Source organism: Mytilus californianus, unplaced genomic scaffold, assembly GCF_021869535.1.
Source record: "Mytilus californianus isolate M0D057914Y unplaced genomic scaffold, xbMytCali1.0.p SCAF_12, whole genome shotgun sequence".
Lineage (NCBI taxonomy): Eukaryota > Metazoa > Mollusca > Bivalvia > Mytilida > Mytilidae > Mytilus > Mytilus californianus.
Genome location: NW_026262604.1, coordinates 32,916,116 through 32,937,923, shown reverse-complemented (window position 1 = coordinate 32,937,923; position 21,808 = coordinate 32,916,116). Strand labels below are relative to the sequence as shown.

At 33.5% G+C, this 21,808-nt stretch overlaps 1 protein-coding gene across 1 annotated transcript; it reads left to right on the top strand.

The window, feature by feature from the left end:
• Nucleotides 1–6,053: 6,053 nt before the first annotated feature.
• On the top strand, nucleotides 6,054–21,478 carry LOC127721722 (uncharacterized). Its single transcript, XM_052228517.1, has 8 exons — nucleotides 6,054–6,117; nucleotides 8,810–8,904; nucleotides 12,971–13,495; nucleotides 13,697–14,934; nucleotides 16,927–16,993; nucleotides 17,567–17,677; nucleotides 18,499–19,053; nucleotides 20,694–21,478. The coding sequence occupies exons 2-8, from the start codon at nucleotides 8,844–8,846 to the stop codon at nucleotides 21,296–21,298; spliced, it is 3,162 nt and encodes a 1,053-aa protein (XP_052084477.1). The 5' UTR covers nucleotides 6,054–6,117; nucleotides 8,810–8,843; the 3' UTR covers nucleotides 21,299–21,478.
• Nucleotides 21,479–21,808: the final 330 nt, after the last annotated feature.

Here is a 21,808-nt window from a genome sequence, read left to right as displayed (position 1 = left end):
ACCTAAGGTAACAAATATTATAGAACATAGAGTAGTACAAAGACAGATGAACCGATATACAAGCGTTCATATCCGTTACCATACGCACTCAGAGATAAAGTCAAACAAGAGATTGATGATATGTTAGATGCCGGTATAGTTGAGCCATCTGATAGTCCATATGCATTTCCGATAGTACTTATTAAGAAAAAAGACAACACACTTCGTTTTTGTGTCGATTATCGAGATTTAAACAAACAGACAATTTTCGACCCGATTTTAATGCCGAGAATGGACGAAGTATTGAATAAAGTCAGCAGAGCAAAGTATATAAGTAAAATTGATTTGACCAAGGGCTACTGGCAAGTACCGCTCGACAAAGATAGCCGACAGAAGAGTGCATTCATTACACCGTTCGGACATTATCAATTTACCGTCACTCCGTTTGGAATGATGAATTCAGGTGCTACTTTCGTCCGGATGATGGACAAAGTCCTTGCAGGATACGAAGATTTCGCTGATTCGTTCATTGACGATATTGGTATATTTAGCGATACTTGGGAGTATCATATTGGGCATTTGAGAGCAGTATTTGATTCGTTGAGACAGGCAAGGCTCGTTGCCAAACCGAGCAAGTGTTCATTCGGCTATGGTGAGCTAGAATTTTTAGGTCATATTGCAGGAAGTGGCAATATCAAACCTGTCCAGGACAAGGTTTCTGCTATACGGAAGTTTCCAGAACCTGCAACTAAGAAACAGGTTAGATCATTTCTCGGACTGATAGGTTTTTACCGAAAATTTATACCACAGTTTTCAGACATATCCGTCCCGTTAACTGACCTAACAAAGAAAAATGCACCAAATAAAGTTAAGTGGTCAGATACAACACAACAATCTTTTGATAAACTTAAAGATTGTATTTGTAGTGACTCTGTTTTACGGAGTCCAGATTTTTCTAAAAAGTTTATTTTGCAGACTGATGCGTCAGGGAAGGGTCTAGGTGCTGTATTAGAACAGGAGTTTGACGACGGAAGGCGTCCAATCATGTTTATCAGCAAGAAACTTTCTGGAGCTGAGTGTAACTATGCAGTGGTAGAAAAAGAGTGTTTTGCCATAGTTTGGGCGGTAAAGATGTTAAGGAATTATCTTGAGGGTAAAGAGTTTACTATTTGTACTGATCATGCTCCTTTACAGTGGTTACAGAGGATGAAAACCAGTAACCAACGGTTACTCCTTTGGAGTTTAATACTTCAGGAATTTAATTTTACTATTTGTTACATTGCAGGCAGGAATAACATTGTTGCAGATGTATTATCTAGATGTGATGATATTTAGATGACCCCTGAGTGTTACTAGAATGCTACTAAAGTTTTACGTTTTTTTTAATTTTATATAGATTGATAGGTACATATATTGTCATATATACCTGATATAGTTTATTTCAGATTTGTTTTGGAGTTTGTTAGTCTGGTTGGACTAAAATGTGCTTTAGTCTTCAGGAAAGGGACGTTTGTAACAAACTCCATTTATTTATTTATATATATCTATTTCACTTAGGACTATATTTTATGTTAGGGCTTATTTTCGTTAACACCGGACTATATAGTCAAGCAGACCTTTCATGTGTATCACGTGATTAGGCACCTATTGAAATTTCACAGGTGAGTTTGAAATCAGTCGCCACATGGTCATTGAATAAAGCACACGCTTGTGCGGAGTCTAGGGTTGGTAAAAGTAGCAGTTGGGTATTATAATTGTCAGTTTAGGACATGGATATCCCAAGGCTTATTATTACAACACTCAGGTAAGACATTTTTACTTATTTATATCGCTCATTGAGGTCTATTTTGCCGTCGAGATGATATTCCTTACTCGCGGTCCAGAATGTCGGAATAATTGCTGTATCATGCAAATGTATAGATAAAGTAAGTAATTTTTGGGTTCAATATTTATTTTGCAGGGGTTTTAAGGCCCGGTTTTGGTGTGCGTACAGCACGTAGTAAATACCGTCGACTGGTCGGTGATATATGGTGTCGGAGATACAAAGGGTGTTACTAGTAATATGGTTACAACTCGATGTTTGCTGATATCAATTACAACGCCTGGAGTCAGTGAAAATATCCGTTATAAATATACAAAGAAGTCCGTTTAAATATATGTTAAACGAATCGAGCAGTCCGTGCAGTATTATGCAGTTTCAAGTCGTCATTGCTCATTGAAGTTATCATTGCAGTAAAAGTATAAAATCTAGTGTTCTTTTCATCAATTTAGAATCAACCAAAAATGTGTGAAAATAGGTATTTTCTGTCCGTTTTATATTAAAAGAAATTCAAGGGGAACAACCCAAAGTTATTCTACAGTACGTGCAACGTTCAACCTTTACCGGGAAGTGTGCAGAGTGGATGGAGGTGTGCGGACTGTAATTGTTTAATTCCATTTTGTTTATTTCATAACATTATATTTAGTTCTGTTTTGTGTGTGTTTATTTAGTTACATTTGCATGTATTCATTTCATTATTTCATTTATGTTGAATTTACTTTACTTTTGTTTTGTTTATTAAATTTATATTTAAATGTTGTTTTGTATAACATTGGCCACTTGACAATCCAAAGAACTTAATTCTTTACAAATGGGCTTTAGATCATTTGAGTTATTGTTTAGTTGAGACTATGTCATATGCCGTATATACGGTACGGTAAAAAGTATGGCTTATGTCGATCGTCTTGACGTCTCTTTTAAACCTATGGAGGATAAAAACGGAATTTCATTATATACATCTACAACATTGGTTGACTGGGGTAAGGAGTATTCTCATCCCGTGGTCTTCTTCCGACCGGCAGAAAAAACCCTTGTCAAAGTGGGGGTGTATATTTGGCTGTATTGGGTGTATACATTCGCTGTCACGCTCGATGTTCTGAATTTGGACGTAAATCCATTGTCTCGTGTAGAAAGATTGCAACGGTCTCTGTACGTTAGGCATCCATGCAAAAACTCGTTAAAAGGTTTAAAGGCTACCTGTTGCGAGCCTAAATTTCTGTCCCTGTCCTATACATTATATCCTTATTTGCTGGTGATATTAACAATTTCCTGTCCTTTATGCTGGACGATCCCCAATCGAAGGATCTATCAGTTGTATTATGATTTGTTCTCGTCTTAAACAGTCATGAGCACTCTCAGATCTGTACTAAGTGTCTTTTGTTATTGGGATGTACAGGTACCCTGTCACGTCCACTCTATGTTTTTGTTAGATGTATTTCTATTTGTATCCATCTGATGAGTTAAGCCTTTTAAACTGATTTTTATAGTTCGTTCTTATGTTGTACTGTTACACCACTGTCCCAGGAGAGGGGAGGGTTGGGATCCCGCTAACATGTTAAATCCCGCCACATTATGTATGTATGTGCCGCCTGTCCAAAGTCAGGAGCCTGTAATTCAGTGGTTGTTGTTTGTTGCTGTGTTACATATTTGTTTTCGTTCATTTTTTTTGTATATTAATTAGACCGTTAGTTTTCTTGTTTAAATTGTTTTACATTTGTGATTTCGGGGACTTTTATAGCTGACTATGCGGTATGGGCTTTGCTCATTATTTGAGGCCGTACGGTGACCTGTAGCTGTTAATTTCTGTGTCATTTGGTCTCTTGTGGAGAGTTGTCTCATTGGCAATCATACCACATCTTTTTTATATGAAATATTTGCCACTGTATGTAAAGCATACACCAAACTATTGTGTCATTGTGTTATTGTGTTATGGTAAATTTTTGTATTCTTGTCTTTCATTTTTGCTAATGCGCTTTGTCTATATGCCCTTTTGTGGTTCTTTGATACGTATGTCTTGGCTCTGTACTTGTACATCTCGTCACTGTGTTATTGGGCTATGGTATATTTTTGTATTCTTGTCTTTCATTTTTGCTAATTTGCTTTGTCTATATGCCTTTTTGTGTTTGTTTGTTACATATTTGTTTGTTTTTATATTCATTAAAATTATAACACAATGTTGATTGCTGTACCCATATTTTTGACATTATTACCTATTATGTCTGTATGTTTTGTTCACACATCGTTGTCAATATAATGGAATTTTATGCGACTGTCATACAAGTGAGAGGTTTAGCTAGCTATACAACCAGGTTTTATACATCATTTTCTACTTAAGAAAATGCCTGTACCAAGTCAGGAATATAACAGTTGTTATCCATTCGTTTGATGTGTTTGAGCTTTAGATTTTGTCATTTGACTACATACTTTCCGTTTTGAATTTACCTCGGAGTTCGATATTTTTGTTATTTTACTTTTTTCTATTAAATTCTTTGAAGTTTACATGGAGTACAAGAAACTATATGTTTGCAGTTAAAGATAACTACTCTTTTAAAAATCGCGGATACGTATGTGTCAAACATGTTAATAAATATATCTAAAGCTTCTTAATGATACAGACTATTTGAATTATGTTTCACATGAATGCTTGAAAATCCATGTTTCACAATTACTGAATTAAAGGGTAATCTCACTGAACTTTTTCTACACCCTAAATTTTCTTTATCGGACAATGAAACATCAGTAGTGTGTCGAATGATATATTGCAGAATGTATATATTAAAACACAAACCATGCAAGACTGCACGCATTGTCGAGCTATGCATACCCCTTTCAGCTTCAATACAATAAAGTTAAACATTACTCTATGATACATGTTTCTCGTCCTTAATATGCATGAAATAAATGCCACTCGACCTAAATCAAGATACAATCAAAATGCATCATTAATAAAATCCGCTTCACCCAAAAGAGAAAAAAAAGTAAAGAAACACAACAAATCAAGCATTTAAAAAATGAAGATAAGAAGATGTAGATTGCCAATTAGAAAACTATCCGTTAGAGACAGAATGACGTAGATTTGAAATAGGGACGAAAGATACCAGAGGGACAGTCAAACTCATAGATCGAAAACAAACTGACAACGCCATGGCCAAAAATAAAAAGACAAACAGACAAATAATAGTACAGATGACACAACATAGAAAACCAAAGACTAAGCAACACGAACCCCACCAAAAACTTGGGGTGATCTCAGGTGCTCCGGAAGGGTAAGCAGATCCTGCTCCACATGTGGCACCCGTCGTGTTGCTTATGTTATTACAAATCCGGTAAATAGGCTAATTCTAATTTAAACTATAGGTCACCGTACATTTGATATATTTAGGACATTGAGCAAGATGAAATAGCCAGATACTTTAGGTGTGCATCTGACGCGAGTGGTCATAAATAAGATGCCACTCGATGATAACCGAACGCCAATCAATCAATTATACGAATTAATAGTAAACGTTTTAAACAAACCGATCACAACAGTCTTAGTCAATTGATTTTTGCACCGACGTATTGTTATGGAAGAAAATAACATTATTCATTGTTATTCTTTTAAACGGTAATGCGTTAATAGTAATAGTTAGATTTTAGATTTACTTCGGTCGACAGTGTATTCATCAAACAATATTCAGTTATCACTGTAGATTAACGTCAGAGAAGTAGATACGGTATAGTTATACATGTGTAAGAATTAAAACGTAAACTTACCTTCTTTTGAAACGATGTTATTTAAATTGTGATTTCTACATTTTTGGTTACTGGAACGTATTTGAAAAAAAGGAAGTAACATATAATTGGTTAATATTTTCACAACAATGCATTGTTCTTCAGATGTTGTTGTAAATCTTCACTCTGAAAACTATTTCAAGTGCATAAATACACAGGTGCAATATTGATAGGTGTATTTCTCTTAACGGTGTCCTCCATTCTGAAAGAAAACAAAGGGAAGAATACAAATGAGACAATTTTGTAATGGTCGATATAAATTGATATTTTATGGTTGACAGTAAGGTTGCGAATGCCCACCTTCGATATCTCGAATAGATTTTCTGTGAACCTTGAAATATTCAATTTTATTGGCATATGTGTACTAGCCAAATAATACTTTCAACAAAAAGACATTAAAATCAATATTGTCAAGTTTGTATTCACACACATGAAGTAGTTTAAATGTCAATATCTAAGTAACAAAGCATTATCAGTAAATCATGTTTAACTTCCTGTTTTCAGAAGTTATACCTGAAGTGATAATAAAATTTCAAAAGAAGCAGGTATGTTGATATTTGTTTAACCTTTTTAACTTTTTTGTTTAGAATCTCACTGATGAGTCTTTTGTAGCTTTCGCTTTTTCATGGTTTGTCAACAGTTTCTAAATTCCATGAACGTTTTGCAAAGTTACTGATGTCTCAAAATGATTAATCACAAACTGAACCAAACACAGATTCCTATAGTGGCATATGGGTTTAACTACTTTTCATAACAATTACATAGAAGCTAACAACTTTATCTCTTGAAGACGTATCATTACCTGTATTTTTACCTGTAAAATCGTACATATCAGACTGCATTTCACTAGGTAATTAAGAAAACATTTAGAATTTTATACTACGTGTTCTTAAAGTTCTGCTAAACAAATCTATCGTTAAACCAAATTTATATAAAAAAGTGTAATTGTTTAGGAAATACCTTTTAAACTTGTTGCAACAATGCACACACTTGACGACTGTTCTAATAAAAATATACAGAATAATGCATTATTTAATTTGCAGTAAAAATATACTAACAAAATCAGCAAACAGTTAAATAGCTTATAAAAGTCTGACCGATTTAAAAAGTTCTTGAATGCCACTTAAATTTGAAATTGTGTTTGACGTACAGTTGCTGCTATAAGTGTCAAAGTGTAAAGTTGCCTGCAGTGCCTCAGGCCCTTGGTCAGAAAAAAAACCCGGAAAATCCGCAATGGTGTATTAATCACGACAAAGCTTCTAGTCATGTTTAGTACCATCCTTTGCAATTTAAGATCTTGATCACTGACACAAACCAGACTGTATGTTAATATTGCAAAAAGTACATATAGTAATGACAGTTGTTTTCCGTTCGTTCCGTTGGTTGATAAAATATTACGTTTGTTATAGTGGACGATCCTCCCCTTTTTAAATAAACCATGGAGTTCGGTATTTTTTGTAGACAATGTTTTCAACGGTAAAAATATTCCCTCCTCCACCCCAATGAAATAATAATAATAAAAAAGAACAAAGAAAAAAATATCTTTAAAAGTTTACTCCAGATCTTTAAATCTCTCAAAGTTTTTTAAGTTTTAACACTTTTATTTCTTTAATTAATGTCTCAATTTTTTTTTTATAATGTTACATTTAAGTACGCAATTTAAAATTTGATATACTATAATCGATTTAGTTCTCAAAGTTGTAAATTCTCAAGCAGAATATCGATATCAACAATTATATATCTTAATCTTATGTCAAGGTTTATTTAGCGATAAATATTGGTTTGACACTTATTTGTACAATATTTTTTAGTATTATTCGGGATTTGTTAATGCGAATTTGATACACTCAAAAAGGTATTTCCAAAATAACTCGCTTTTGTTTTTAAGTATAGGATGCATAGCCTTTTTCCAAACACCAAAATAGTGACCATGGAAAAGAAATATAGACATAGAGTGACAGAAAGTCACGATCTATGCACGTTATTGAACCATTGCAGCAATTATTTTAGGGTTAGTAATTTACCCGTTTTTTCTGTAATGCAGAATTCATGTACCCATTCAACATGCCCTATTTCCTAGTGGCCGTTCAAATTTTCAATCTTCCATCCCGGTCGCCCCAACTTTGCAGAACCTACTTTTTGTTTTACTATTTATTAGTTCTCGTCCTGAACATAGATGTAATTTTGCTACAGGATGTTATGCAAAACAATAATCAATCATTATTTTTTTTCAAAATATGTTAGAAATAACCAAAAAACTACATTTGGAATTGTTCGGACCGCCATTTACTGCACTTTCAATCAGGATCAATAACATATAATTATGCATGTTGCCATGTTTTTTTTTTTAACGTTGACGGAATGTCTAAAAATATTGAACCTGTTTTAAATTTTGTATTATGGTTATACGAAACGAAGGAATTAAAACATGTGATTTTTACAAATTTATCTCGATGGTTTATAGAAAACTCAAATGAACTATAATGAATCGTTTATCTAAAACATATCTAACAGGTAATTATCCGTGACTTCTTGGCAAATTTTACTGTTGTATTGTATAATTGAGAATAAAAAATAAGGAGTATGGGTTAACGAGACAACCCGACTAAAGTGCAGAAAATATCCAAAGTGCAGAAAATATCCGAAGGCATCCCATGTATCTATAACGAAACATGAAAATCCCAGACACAGAGGCGGGTTTTAGGTGGCCCCTAAACAATATTGCTTACTAGTTCAGCGAAATGGACGCCACACTAAATTTGTATCACACAACTGAACAATTTTGTTTTTAAAACACACAAGACTAACAAAGTTCCTGACTTTGGACACACGTAAAAATGTGTCTGGGTTAAACATGTTTTATATATAATTTTCAAGAAGCTGAAGTAAGAACTGGTCACATTCGAACACGTAATGACTGTTCTACCGAAGTACAGATTTAGACCGCTCCTCCCTAGAATATATCATGACAGACAAATGTTTTAAAGTTGTAACAGCTCTACCTTAGAATAGTTTTTACTGTCCTGCCTGAGCACAGTTTAGACCCTTCTGCCTTAAATCTTGTTCTGACAGTTCTCCCTTAAAGTCGTTTTAAGGTGAACCATTTACTATTTGATATTCTTGTTGTTCTTAAGAGCAGTAAGAAATGATTTCAGCTGGAAAGTTTATTTGACAAACATGCACCAATGGTTCCGTGTGGTCATTGTTCCAATATAGTATGTATCGTTCTTATTGCAGATGTCTATGGTATACTTTGTGTGAAGTGCTTTAAATGGATACGCGTATCATTGTATTTACCCTGAGTTTTCTACCAGCAGCTTTGACAACTAAAGGTATGGGAATCATATGGTTACATAACCTGTTTTACTTTTATGTATTTTCAATCTATAGTCAATTATTTTATAAACTAAAATATGTCCTGAGTGTTTTTACGTTTATTTGTACTTTGTTTCTGTCACGTAATGTTGTCATTTTAGCGTTATTTTTAACATTGCCTTATAAGTTGGAGGTTTGGGCTAGGCATAAAGCCAGGTTCAACCCACCGTTTTTTTTTCTTAAAATGTCTGCTACGAAGTCAAGAATGTGAGCGCCGTTATCAAATAGTCCGTTTCTATGTATGCAGCCTTTGTTTTTGCCTCAGTTCAGTGTTTCTATAGTTCCGTTGTTTTCCACTTATAGTTGATGTGTTTCCCTTGGTTTAAGTTTGTAACCGGATTTGTTTTCGCTTAATCGAGTTTTGACTATTGAACAAAGGTATATTATTCTTGCCTTTATTTAAAGAAGATACCAAAGGTGATTACCTATATTCATTTATTCATTAAAAAAAAAAAAGACAACACCATCATCAAAAGTAAAAGCGACGAAAAGACAATCACAATACATAATTTCACAGACACCTGAAGAATGAGCATCAAGAGACCCATCAATTAGAGGATGAACTGATCATGAGCTCCAATAGGGTAACCAGTAGTTTGGACAAAAAAGTATTCAGTCAAATGATGCACAACTACTGGTCCTTTGCCTAGGAAAACATCTTTACTCATTGATTTGTAACTCTATGAAAAACTCTCCCTTCTTATATTTATAAATATTATCAATCATTATCATGGTAGTTTTAATTACCTAAGATAATTACCGGATTTAAGCGTCCACTGCAATTTTGCCTATATCAATGTTATTTTGTCTTTTGATATTTAACAATTCATTTTCTGACATCCTTATTTGTCATAACGTGCATAAGTAGAAGTTTTTTTTTTTATGTATATGTTGTTCTTTGACAGTATTTGGCTTTTAGTTGACAGGCTGTAGGTTCAATTTGTCAATTTGGCTAATGTGTCTGTCTGTCGTATGTAATTGTTGGCTCATGACGACAAATAAATATCATTACATAGACTGCTTGATAAAATGAATTAGGTATTGACAATTCACTTTGAAACTCAACATATACCATCACGACACTTACCAAAGAGGAAATCCTGGATAATCATAGGTCTGTTCTATGTTCCTTTGGAATTTCAACCAAAGATGAAGAACTGGATCTTCCATCACTGTATTGGATACCTAAACTACATAAGTGTCCTTACAAACAACGGTATATTGCTGGGTCTTCCAAGTGCTCCACGAAACCTCTTTAGGATAAATCCTACTTTGTAAAGAATCACTCTGATTCAAACAAAAAATTCTCTGAAACTGACATTATCAAGATGCTTGATTTCTTGATTGACAACATATTTGTTACGTTTGGAGGACGTGTTTTTCCAATGGGAACCAATTGTGCTCCTCTTCTTGCCGACTTGTTTCTTTATTATTATGAGGCTGACTTCATTCAGGAACTTCTTTGGAAGAAAGATAAGAAGTTAGCAATATCCTTTAACTCTACGTTCCGCTATATAGATGATGTTCTCTCATTAAATAATACAAAATTTGGTGACTATGTTGAACGAATCTATCCCATCGAATTAGGGATAAAGGATACTATACTACAGATACAGTTAAGTCTGCCTCATATCTTGACCTACATCTTGAAATTGACAATGAGGGTCGGTTGAAAACAAAACTTTACGACAAAAGAGATGATGTGAGCTTCCTAATTGTGAACTTTCCATTTCTATTTAGCAACATTCCAGCAGCGCCTGCATACGGAGTATATATATCTCCCAATTGATACGATATTCCCGGGCTTGTGTTTCCTATCATGATTTCCTTGATAGAGGATTGCTGCTCACAAGGAAGCTATTAAACCAAGAGTTCCAAATGGTGAAGTTGAAGTCATCCCTTCGTATATTTTACGGACGCCATCACGAGTTGGTTGACCGTTATGGAATAACCGTTTCACAGATGATATCTGATATGTTCGTTATGTCGTAACGACAATACCCTCCCTTTTCACGAATGTGTTTTACCGAATTAGACTATTTACCGGATTTGTAATAACATAAGCAACACGACGGGTGCCATATGTGGAGCAGGATCTGGTTATCCTTCCGGAGCACCTGAGATCACCCCCCAGTTTTTGGTGGGGTTCGTGTTGCTTAGTCTTTGGTTTTCTATGTTGTGTCATCTGTACTTTTATTTGTCTGTTTGTCTTTTTATTTTTGGCCATGGCGTTGTCAGTTTGTTTTCGATCTATGAGTTTGACTATCCCTCTGGTATCTTTCGTCCCTCTTCTATACCGTATAATAACTGTTGACTCAGATATTTGTCTTGCTTTCATATAATTTTGATAATGTAATGCATGTGTCAAAATCAAAATGGGAATACTTTTACATGTTCATTATGCAAAACTTTAAAAGTCAACCAACTATGACTGAAGGTGCAGAGCAAAGCGACCTCCTTTGAAATGTCAATGCAAAATACATTCCGAATCCCATCGACTTCTCATACGTGCATGCTTCCCTAACTAATACTAAAAGTCTGATTTGAAATGGTCATTTTGATTTCAGTTTTTAGACTGAACAATAAATCATTAACTTATTTTCAGTCTTTCTGTTAATTTTCAATAATATATACTGCAGTAAAGACTACAGTCAAGACTATTCGCTTGTAGTCAATTATGATTTGTTGGCTCTGTTCAAACAGTTCATTCTATGTTCAGCCTGTTCTTTTGATGTTTTACCTGTCCTCATTGCCATCATACTATAATGTCCGAGAGCTACTGTACAATATAGAGTTGACTAAAGGTAATTGTATCAAAAGGACTAAATTAAGTGAATTAGTTTGAAAATTGTCAAAAAGACTAAAAATGACTAAACAATATATTGTTTAGACTTTTTAGGCGATGCAGATATCAAAATAATCGACTCAGACCAAAACTTATTTACAACTGCCTTCTGAACTGACTTAAACAAAAACTCGATCGTTGTAAACTTTTGAAAAACTCCAACGTCAATTAACGAGCTTAACAATCTTTGGCAATGAGACATGTTAATGCAATTGTATATCAATTAGTAATGCATCTTCAAAAATTGAAATAACACGATATAAATTGTATGCGACCGACACCCTTTTCAGATTTTATCTTCATCTGGGAAGCTCAAGCCATGAAAGTCATGGTGTATTAGACTCGAATTTAGTGAAGAGCTATTTGACCTTAAAACAAAATAACCACACATTTTATCATGAACACTAAACAAAAATATCAAAGTTAATATACCATGACTGAGGATGCAGGCCAAATAATCCTAATAAAGATGGTATATGTGCCAATGCTTATACAATTTCATTCAACATATTCTGTACCTACCATTACTGATCCCCTTGAAATGACTTAATCGCCAACTAATATATTGTTTATGCCATTGCCCAAAACAACAGGCCTTAATCTTCGCATTTTCGACTTTGTTTAGGCAAAATGACCAGCAAATAGATATAGAATAGAAAAAAAGAATTTTATGCATAAAAACAGATATCTCTCCCTTGACTTATTTCAAAAAACATATTTTTATCGTAACTAATTTGACGGGTTTGCATAGCGTTCGTTGAATGTGAAACAGAAAACGAAATAACATCTACAAAGTTTGTTAAATGGACAAATTAAGGCTTTATCCGAAATGACTAGCTACTGTGTTTCATAAACGAAAGCATCTGAGATCACCCCGGATTTTGATGAGGTTCGTGCTACTCAGTCATTAGTTGACTGTGTAACAGTTGTGTCTTGTTTACTATAGTATGTCTTTAAGTGGTGTTTCGTTTTTTTGCATTGAATTGTCAGCACATGGTTTACAACTTTTACAAATCTCTTTCTTATCTCTCGTCCTCTTATGGAAGCAAAACTGTTCCTTATATAAAATTGTATCTGTTTATTAAGATATGTCATCAAGATGCTCACTTTAACGAAGAAATCTTGTATTTTTTTTTTCTTTATTTGATTTAAATGTACGTTTTGGTCTCTTTATCTAGTAGTGACTGATGGTCATTGGAGTGCTTGGACAAATGTAACACTTTGTTCGACAACATGTGGCGATGGATACATCATTAGAACTCGTACTTGTGATAACCCGCCTCCTGTCAATGGTGGAAACAATTGTTCAGGTCAATCTACTGATAAAATACCTTGTGACGAGGGGATTTGTCCGAGTGTCGACGGTAACTGGGGACAATGGGGAAATTTAAGTGCATGTTCTAAAACCTGTAGTAATGGTACAGTGACTAGAAATCGGTCCTGTGACAGTCCTGCGCCAGAAAATGGAGGTTTAGTTTGTAATGGCTCCTATAGAGAAAGGTTAACCTGCAACGAAGGAGCATGTCCAACAATTAATGGTAGCTGGGGGGCATGGTTAAATTATAGTGATTGTTCTGTGAGCTGCGGAGGGGGAACACAGTTTCGTCAGCGACATTGCGACAGCCCTTATCCACAATATGGAGGACTAGATTGTGAAGGCACTTCTATCGTATCCCGTCTTTGTAATGAAGATGACTGTCCAGGTAAGTTTTAATGCTTGTGACCTTTCCATTTTTTCTGAGTTATTGACAAAAATAGTTTTGGTTGAATTTTGTTCACGGATTTAAAATATGTTCCGACACCTTTCTAAACAACAATAGTAATACAAATCTCATGTATCTATAAGAATAATATTGTTAGAACTGACAATCTCTTAATTACTAAAGTTTCATGTTTTTTATAAGGTATGGACAATAGAGGAAAAGAATTTATTCTCGGCTTTATGCCAAACTTAGGTGGAGCAAACGTGCAACTTTTTATAACAACTGATAACGATAAGGACGTTAACGTGAAAATAACAACACCATTGTTCAATCCGCTTTTTTCCAAATCCGTTATTAGTCGAAAAGGAACAGTTAAAAAGATAGATATGGATGTCTCTATCATTGGTACCTCTGGACTAGAAAATAAAGGGATCCATATTACTGCAGATGATGATATAATAGTGTATGCCATCAACAAAGCTACTGCTTCTACTGATGCTTATCTTGCTTTACCAACTGACACTCTAGGGCAGGAATACTATGTTGTATCCTGGTCTTCAAGGTCAACTTTTATGATTATTGGAACGGATGATACAACAAAAATAAACATAAAACTAGGAAATAAAAGTCCTTCAATTGTTGTTGATGGAAATCCCTATGGATCTGGGTCATCCTTTGATTTTCAGCTTAAGAAATACCAAACTATAACAGTGACATCATATTATAGTGGTGATTTTACAGGGACTCATATATTTGCGGATACATTTGTAACAGTTCTTGGGGGTAATCTTTGTACAAGGGTAGGTGCAGGTGCTTGTGATCATTTAGTACAGCAAATGCTTCCAATAGAAAAATGGGGAAAAGACTTCGTGACCATAGGCATGCCGGATTGTAGTTCACCTGACACTTACAGGATAGTTGCTAGCCAACACAATACACTTGTGAATATTTCCGGTCAAATACCAATAAGGCTAACTGAATCAGGAGATTTTCATACGTTTAATTTGCAAGATCAAACATCGAATACAGTTTCATCAGATAAACCAATATCCCTTGCTTTGTTTGCAAATGGTGGATGTAGAGGGTATTTGGGAGATCCAGCGATGATACTTATTCCACCTATCCAACAGTTTTCATCTGACTATACATTTTCTACGATAACTGTCGACGGTAAAGATTTGATAAACTCACTAGCCCTTGTCATTGCAGAGACGTATATATCCGGGCTACTTCTTGACGGTCAAAAGTTACCTACAACGAAATGGTATGCAGTCGAAGGACGACATGATATCAAATATACGGAGCTCAGAATCTCTAGTGGGGCCCATTCTGTTTACCATGTAGATAAATCGGTTACATTTCTTGCCATATCAACAGGAATAGAAGAGTACAACTCATACGGGTATCCTGCTGGGCTAAATTTCAAATCTACGACAATGGTAACACTTAAAACTTATTTTAGAAAAATTTTACAAAAAGTTTACCGCATCAACTTGAATGTATCTTAACGCAGGAAGGGTTATTCAAAAAAATAATAAAAAGCAGTGATACAAACATGACCTGATAGATAAAATTATTCATAAATAATGACCTTTTTGTTTGTCTATTTTAAAAGAGCAATCTTAACTTTTTGTAACGACTTTGTTGAAGCTCTAATGCATTTGGAAATTTAATTGTTTCAAAAAACAGAATTACCTGTGTCTAACCTTTTCCAACAGCAATTAATGCAAAATTTTGCAGTTTCAACACAAATACCAATTAGAATATAGCAAAGTGCTCTCGACCAAAGAAATTGTAGGATTTGGTGTTTCTTAATTGTGAAGAATGAATGAAATCATGTTCTTAGTAAGGGATTATCCTATTGTTTAGGCCTACTTACAGTTCAAAACAAAGAGTTTCTATAAATGAGTTACAAATGCCCCGAAGCACATTTATCAGCTTGAAAGAATTTGTGATTAAAACTGACTAAAAGTGGAATTTTGAAACATACAAAAAAAAAAAAATCCAAATTAGATGAAGTTTACTGGTGCAGTAACATTGGTTACTGGATCCGCGGTTGGTGAGAATAGTAATTTCCAATATTCTGATAAAATTCTAAAAAAAAAAAATTTAGTTTAACTTTTGAATATATTTTTGTATTTGAACATTTCCCTGACATAATGAAGTAGTATTTGATGTAAAGGACTGGACTAAAACATTGGCTGTAAAATAAAATTTATTTGTAACCCAAATAATGAATTTATTGATTTGTGATGGAAATAAACAAAAAGATAATTCCTCGCTAAAATATTACATGATTTACATTCATACTCACAATCAGGAAACATTTCTTACCATTTCATTGTTCTGTTGTGTCATCTAATGTAAAAAACATAATTTATTATATTTTCCTAAATTATAAGAAGGTCCTTACATCACTAAAACTAATCCATAAATGAAATCATGCCTAAAAAGGAAGTCATGCATTAATTACAAACATTGCACTGACAATGAAACTAATTCTTAAATACAACCAATCAAGAGATCATTTAAGCCTTGAGCACTTTACAATATTCTAAGTTTGTAAGAGAATGATAATCCCTTACTTCATGATAAGTACTCGCTAACGCTCGTACTTAATCATGAAGAAAGGGATTGTCATTCTCTTACATATACATAGGCATCAGGTTACAGTCATGAAAAATATATCTCTAAAATAAGTGAACAGCAGAATTCCTTTTCACAAATTAGTATAGGTAACATAAAGGTATTTCACTGTTATGTTGCTATAAAACCATGATTTTCACGCATTGATGTGAATCAGTATTATAATTCACGGACCAGAAAATTCGAATTATAAGTTCTTTGTGTTTTATAACTGTACTATTTTGTATCATATAACAATTTTTCAATAATGTATTGCAATAATATATTTTCCTTGATATCTTAATATTCACTTGAGGAGAAAATTATATTCATAAAGATAACTTATAACGGTTAATTTAAGGCAAATAATGTTGGCCTGTTGTATTTTGTGTTATAATCCCTCCGCTCAATATAGGTTTTAAATGCTCCAAGAAAATATGAAAACCTTGCAAAAAATAATATAGACAACCTTGGATGGTAAACATAATACCTCTCAAGATTATAACATGATCATTACACGTTACGATTTGACATTAAAAATGGTTAGAACTAAACATGATTTCAGGTAGCCGTTACAATAAACAATATAACTTTCATCTTTCATAGTCAGATTTGTTGCATTTTTTTTCTGCGATCAATCAACAACGTGTCGACATTTGACTATGCCTGTGTAAAGCATTACAAACTTATACCAATTAAACAAATACACAAGTAAATTCATAAAATGTAAGCTATTAGTTATTAGTGAAATAAATATATTGAAAACACTCTTGACGATGAGTAACAATTCAGTTGACTATTTGTAGAACTGCAGTGATGATAATGCAGGAACATTGACAAAAAATGGTGGTCAAGTTTGTGATCTTGGATTAGGTAATATCTATTTATAAGTCTGTTTATCCTGTTTGGTGACTTATCCTTTTATATAGTTTTAAATTACTAGGATCGTTGATATATACGGATGGGGATACTTCTTGTGTAGATCTTACAAATGTTGCAATCATTCACTGCAGCATTGTTCTCAATTTGTTTAAACCTTAATAGTGTAATGAAAAATTAAACGGAACGATATGAAATCGACGCTGGAATTGAGGTATATTGGAAATCCTCGGGGAATTGGTAAAACAATCATCATCGAATTTAATTTCTAAATACATTGTATTGTATACCGTCTCTTAAGAACCGTTAGTAGATGTATCACACGGCGTTCTGAATACATATCGTTGACCGATGGTTGAACTCTTGTCATTTAATTTTCTACGCATTCAAACATGCTAAAGATCACTTTTTTATTTAACTGAAATATAAAGAAATCTGCGATATCTATGTGTAAGGAACATGCATTTTTTAAGTGAACGGATATTGTTTCTTTTAGCACTAAATAATTATTAAATTTAAACATGTTAAAGCTATGATATTTCATATTGTGTTCTTTCATGAATCTAGATCCTTGTAAAGACAGTTATTGTTTGAACAACGGAACATGTGTACCAATTGGTTGGACTGGTTATAAATGTAGTTGTCCAGACCACTTTTCGGGACAAATCTGTGAGATAGGTATAGTACAGTTTTAATTAAAACATATTTAATATGCGATAAAATGGCCTATGAAACTTGTTTCTGGTACATTTATAAAAAAATAATAATAAAGATTTTAAAACGAACTTATTTGGTACTTTGAGCTTATACTACATTTGCACTATTTATTGATTGAGTTTACCTGCATAAGAAATACAATTTAAAAAAGCGGGAAGAAGTAGTTACCGATATTAAAATCTTGTACATTCAGTCTAAATAAACATAGCAATTTAACACATTTGAGAAAATTGAACGAACGTAATAAAAAAGCGAGTACGTATTGGCAAACCTCTAATGTCACAAATTATAACTTGTGATGCAAATCCATATTCAGTTTAGTTGTACATATATTGAACAGATATGATCTTTATATCAAAAGACTGAACTCACATCATTGAATCTAAAGATCTAAGATCTCGATTACATGTCTGAAATGAGTAGAGAAACAGACACACCACAGAGGTCAACTAATTCGTGATGGCGACAAGAAAACTTGACACACCCTATTTTCTATAGCTAAATAAAAAAATCAAGCAACGGCATGCTACATTTAAATGTTATAATATGTTTTAAAGAACGAGCTTAATCTTTCTAGAAAATGTCAAAACATACATGAATTCTGCCTTATGATACTTTTATGTTTTGTGTATTATCAATCAAGTAAAATTTGAAAACAAAATATGTATATATTGGTCGCAAAGATATAACAACATGGTCCTTAACGTGTGCAAATGTAAATAGCATTTTACAATGCGCCATGGTACACCATTGATGATTAACAGATAGCAATCCAATTGTAGATTTATGTACACCATTTCCCAGTGATGTCGTCTTTGTTGTCGATAGTTCCAGAAGTATGGGGAAGGAATTTTTTGAAATGCAAAAGCAATTTTTAATAAATTTAACAAAATCCTGGATAATTGACGATAGCCATTTCCAGATAGCAATTGTATCCTTTTCAAACAATTCAAACGTTGAATACAATTTTGAATTCCTTAGTAATTCAACAGATCTACCAAAAATGATTTCAAATCTTGAATATCATGGCCAAGTATCTCAGCTTCATTTAGGCATTAAAGAAGCTGGGAACTTACTGAAATCAAGAGATCGCAAGGTGTATTATACTAAAGTTAAAAAGTATCTCATAGTTATATCTGATGGACTCACGTCAACACCACAAGACTTAAAAGCAGTAGATATAAATGATCTAAAAACTCATGTGGTGGCTTTAGGGGAGGATGTGTCGCATTATTACCTAAGTAGAATAACCAAAGAGATGGCAGAGGTTTACCCGCCTAACAGTGATCGACTATGGCATCAGATGCTGCTAGATCTTATACACCCTGTTTGCAATGGTAAGACATATTCCTTTGATGTTGATTATATATGAACCGTTTTTGCCTCAAATGAGTGAAATTTTTTGTAAGATCATACAGCAGAACAAACGGCTGTTTCAAACATTTCCAAGCATGAACCAGTACGGAATGACACAATGATCGTTTCAGACTCAAAACGAAAATAATAACTCTGTTGAAGTGACATGTTGTCATATGAATTTTAATTGTATACACAAGGACGTCTTAAATCCTAATAAAAAAGTTTTGCATACTACAAAAGAAATGAATATTCACATGAAATTGTTCTGAATAAATGAAATATTCTCCATTGCATGTTAAACAGCCAACTGATTAACCGCTCAATCTGTGGACATACCTTATTATATATTAGAATATAAAAAAGAAGACGTGGTATGATTGCCAATTAGACAACTCTTCACAAGAGACCAAATGACACAGAAATTAACAACTATATGTCACCGTACGGCCTTCAACTTCAACAAAGCCCATACCGCATGGTCAGCTATAAAAGTCCCTGAAATAACAATGTAAAACCATTAAAAGGAGAAAACTAACGGCCTAACTTGTGTACAAAAAATGAAAGAAACACAAATATGTAACACATAAACAAACGACAACCCCTGAATACGATCTCCTGACAGGGACATACATACAGAATGTGGCGGGAAAACATGTAAGCGGGATCCAAAACTTCCCCCTAAAAGACTTTATTCAATTGATATCCTAATTCAAGAAATATATATTCCACCGCTGCATCAAGTGTGTCACATTATCTCCACTTGAGACATTTCAATTTAAAGTTATAAACGCGAGGCTTTTCGAGCTTTTGAAACATAAATAATTTTACTGTTAGAACTATATAAATAGCGTTTTACACAAAATGTAGTGGTGGAATATGTTTCTCAAAGTTTATTCTTCCGTTTCAAAGATCCATAGAAAGTTCTGTTCTTTATATGTGACATCATCATGAATGCTCGCATTTTTTCATGACGTCAAGATAGGAAATTCAAAAGTTAAGAAAATTTGATGCAATAATTAAATTTCGACTAATCATTTGCCAAGAACAATGTTGTCTCTAGAGAGAAGAATAATCTTTCTAACACAAATCGAGAAATGATAATTAGAGAAGGAGAATTAGAAATATATAAGTAGGTCCATGAGACAGTAATCTTACCACCCATCAAAACACAATGTATCGCGTGGTAATCTTTTTTACTATGACAAAATACAGTTGTTTCTTTATATGTGAAGTATAAATTGAATTTAAAAGAAAATCTGAAATGAATAAAATAAATTACATTATTACTATAGAAATAAAAAAATAAAAAGTCAATGCACTCATGACTTATACCATAACAGCTGAATGCATTTTCCTTCTCCACGAAGTCACACTAGATTTTGATAAAACGAAGGTAACTTTAATTTCCTAAGAAATATAGTATATTATGAGAACTTTTGAAAGTCATTCAACAATTTATTCATTAGCGCATTCGTGTTTTTAGGATAGATATTTCATTCTGGTTTGTTTGAACATGCTTTGTTGACATCTTTACGTGTATAAGATATAGTAAATGAAAAAAGAAAACGGTTAACTATCAATTTCGGCTGATACATAAAATTTATACATTTTTTTTCAGTTTGTAACGAATCAAATGAAACAGACCTGTTGATTGCAGTAGATGTATCACGTGATATGGACAATACAGACTTAACAACCGTGATCCCTTCACTCATGATCAAACTGTTGACATATATTGGCTTAGACAATGTTGGTCTCCGATTATCTTTGCTAAACTTCGCCGATCAAGTTGATGTCAGATTTACAAAGCAAACATATTCCAATGACACAAAATCCCATACAATACAAAGAATGTCTTATTTTCCCCGCAAAATGACTAAAGTCTCAAATTTTAGTGACATACTTGGTCATGTGGTCAATTTATCGAACGATACAGACAATGAAGCTAGATTTTCGACTAAAAAGATCATTTTATTTATTTCGGAATTTAAATTTGATATTGATGAAAAATCAAAAGATAGAATTAGCAAACTAATGAGTGATTCATCTGAGATATTCACAATAGGTCTGAATTTAGAGGAAGAATCGTTTCAAAATATGTTGGACATTTCATCTTCATCCTTTCATGTCGGAACAGTTGGTGACATGTTTGCCAACCAGATTGACACTTTCATGGAAGCTTTTGTTGATCAACTATCATATGTCAAATGCAATGTCAATTAATCATTGGCAACTGTCAGGAACTCTTGTTGTGCCAATACGACTAATTTAAGTTGGGAATATTGATAATGTGAAATTGAAGTTATACTAAAATCAGGGATGAGATCAGTATTTTGTTTCAAATACTTAAAATGAGAAAAAATATGTAAAATACAAACTTGTTCATAAATATTTTTCTACTAATCCAGTTATTCTCATTTTACAATGTTAAGACACCAATCAAATAAGGAAAACCTCGTTTCTTCAAGTTTACATCTTCGTCTTTTAAAGCATGTGTTTAAAAGTCTTTCTGTACATAACGAATTATGACGCCGACATGAGTGCTTTTTGTGTTATTACAATCTTGATATGTAAGGTTTCTAACCTAAATTATAACAGAAATGACTTCATCCAAGTCTCAAAGTGACCGGCCAAAGTGGGGCGTCGTTTTGTCCTCGTCGCATACATAAATAGAGAAAAAAAAGAGATAGAGTGTGTCGGTCTCTGCATGTTATAACACTATTGCAACAATTA

Coding starts and splice junctions, on each gene's coding strand:
- LOC127721722 (XM_052228517.1), top strand. CDS start 8,844: ATGGATACGCGTATCATTGTATTTACCCTGAGTTTTCTACCAGCAGCT. Junction 8,905..12,970: donor AGCAGCTTTGACAACTAAAG/GTATGGGAATCA, acceptor CTCTTTATCTAG/TAGTGACTGATGGTCATTGG. Junction 16,994..17,566: donor AGTTTGTGATCTTGGATTAG/GTAATATCTATT, acceptor TCATGAATCTAG/ATCCTTGTAAAGACAGTTAT.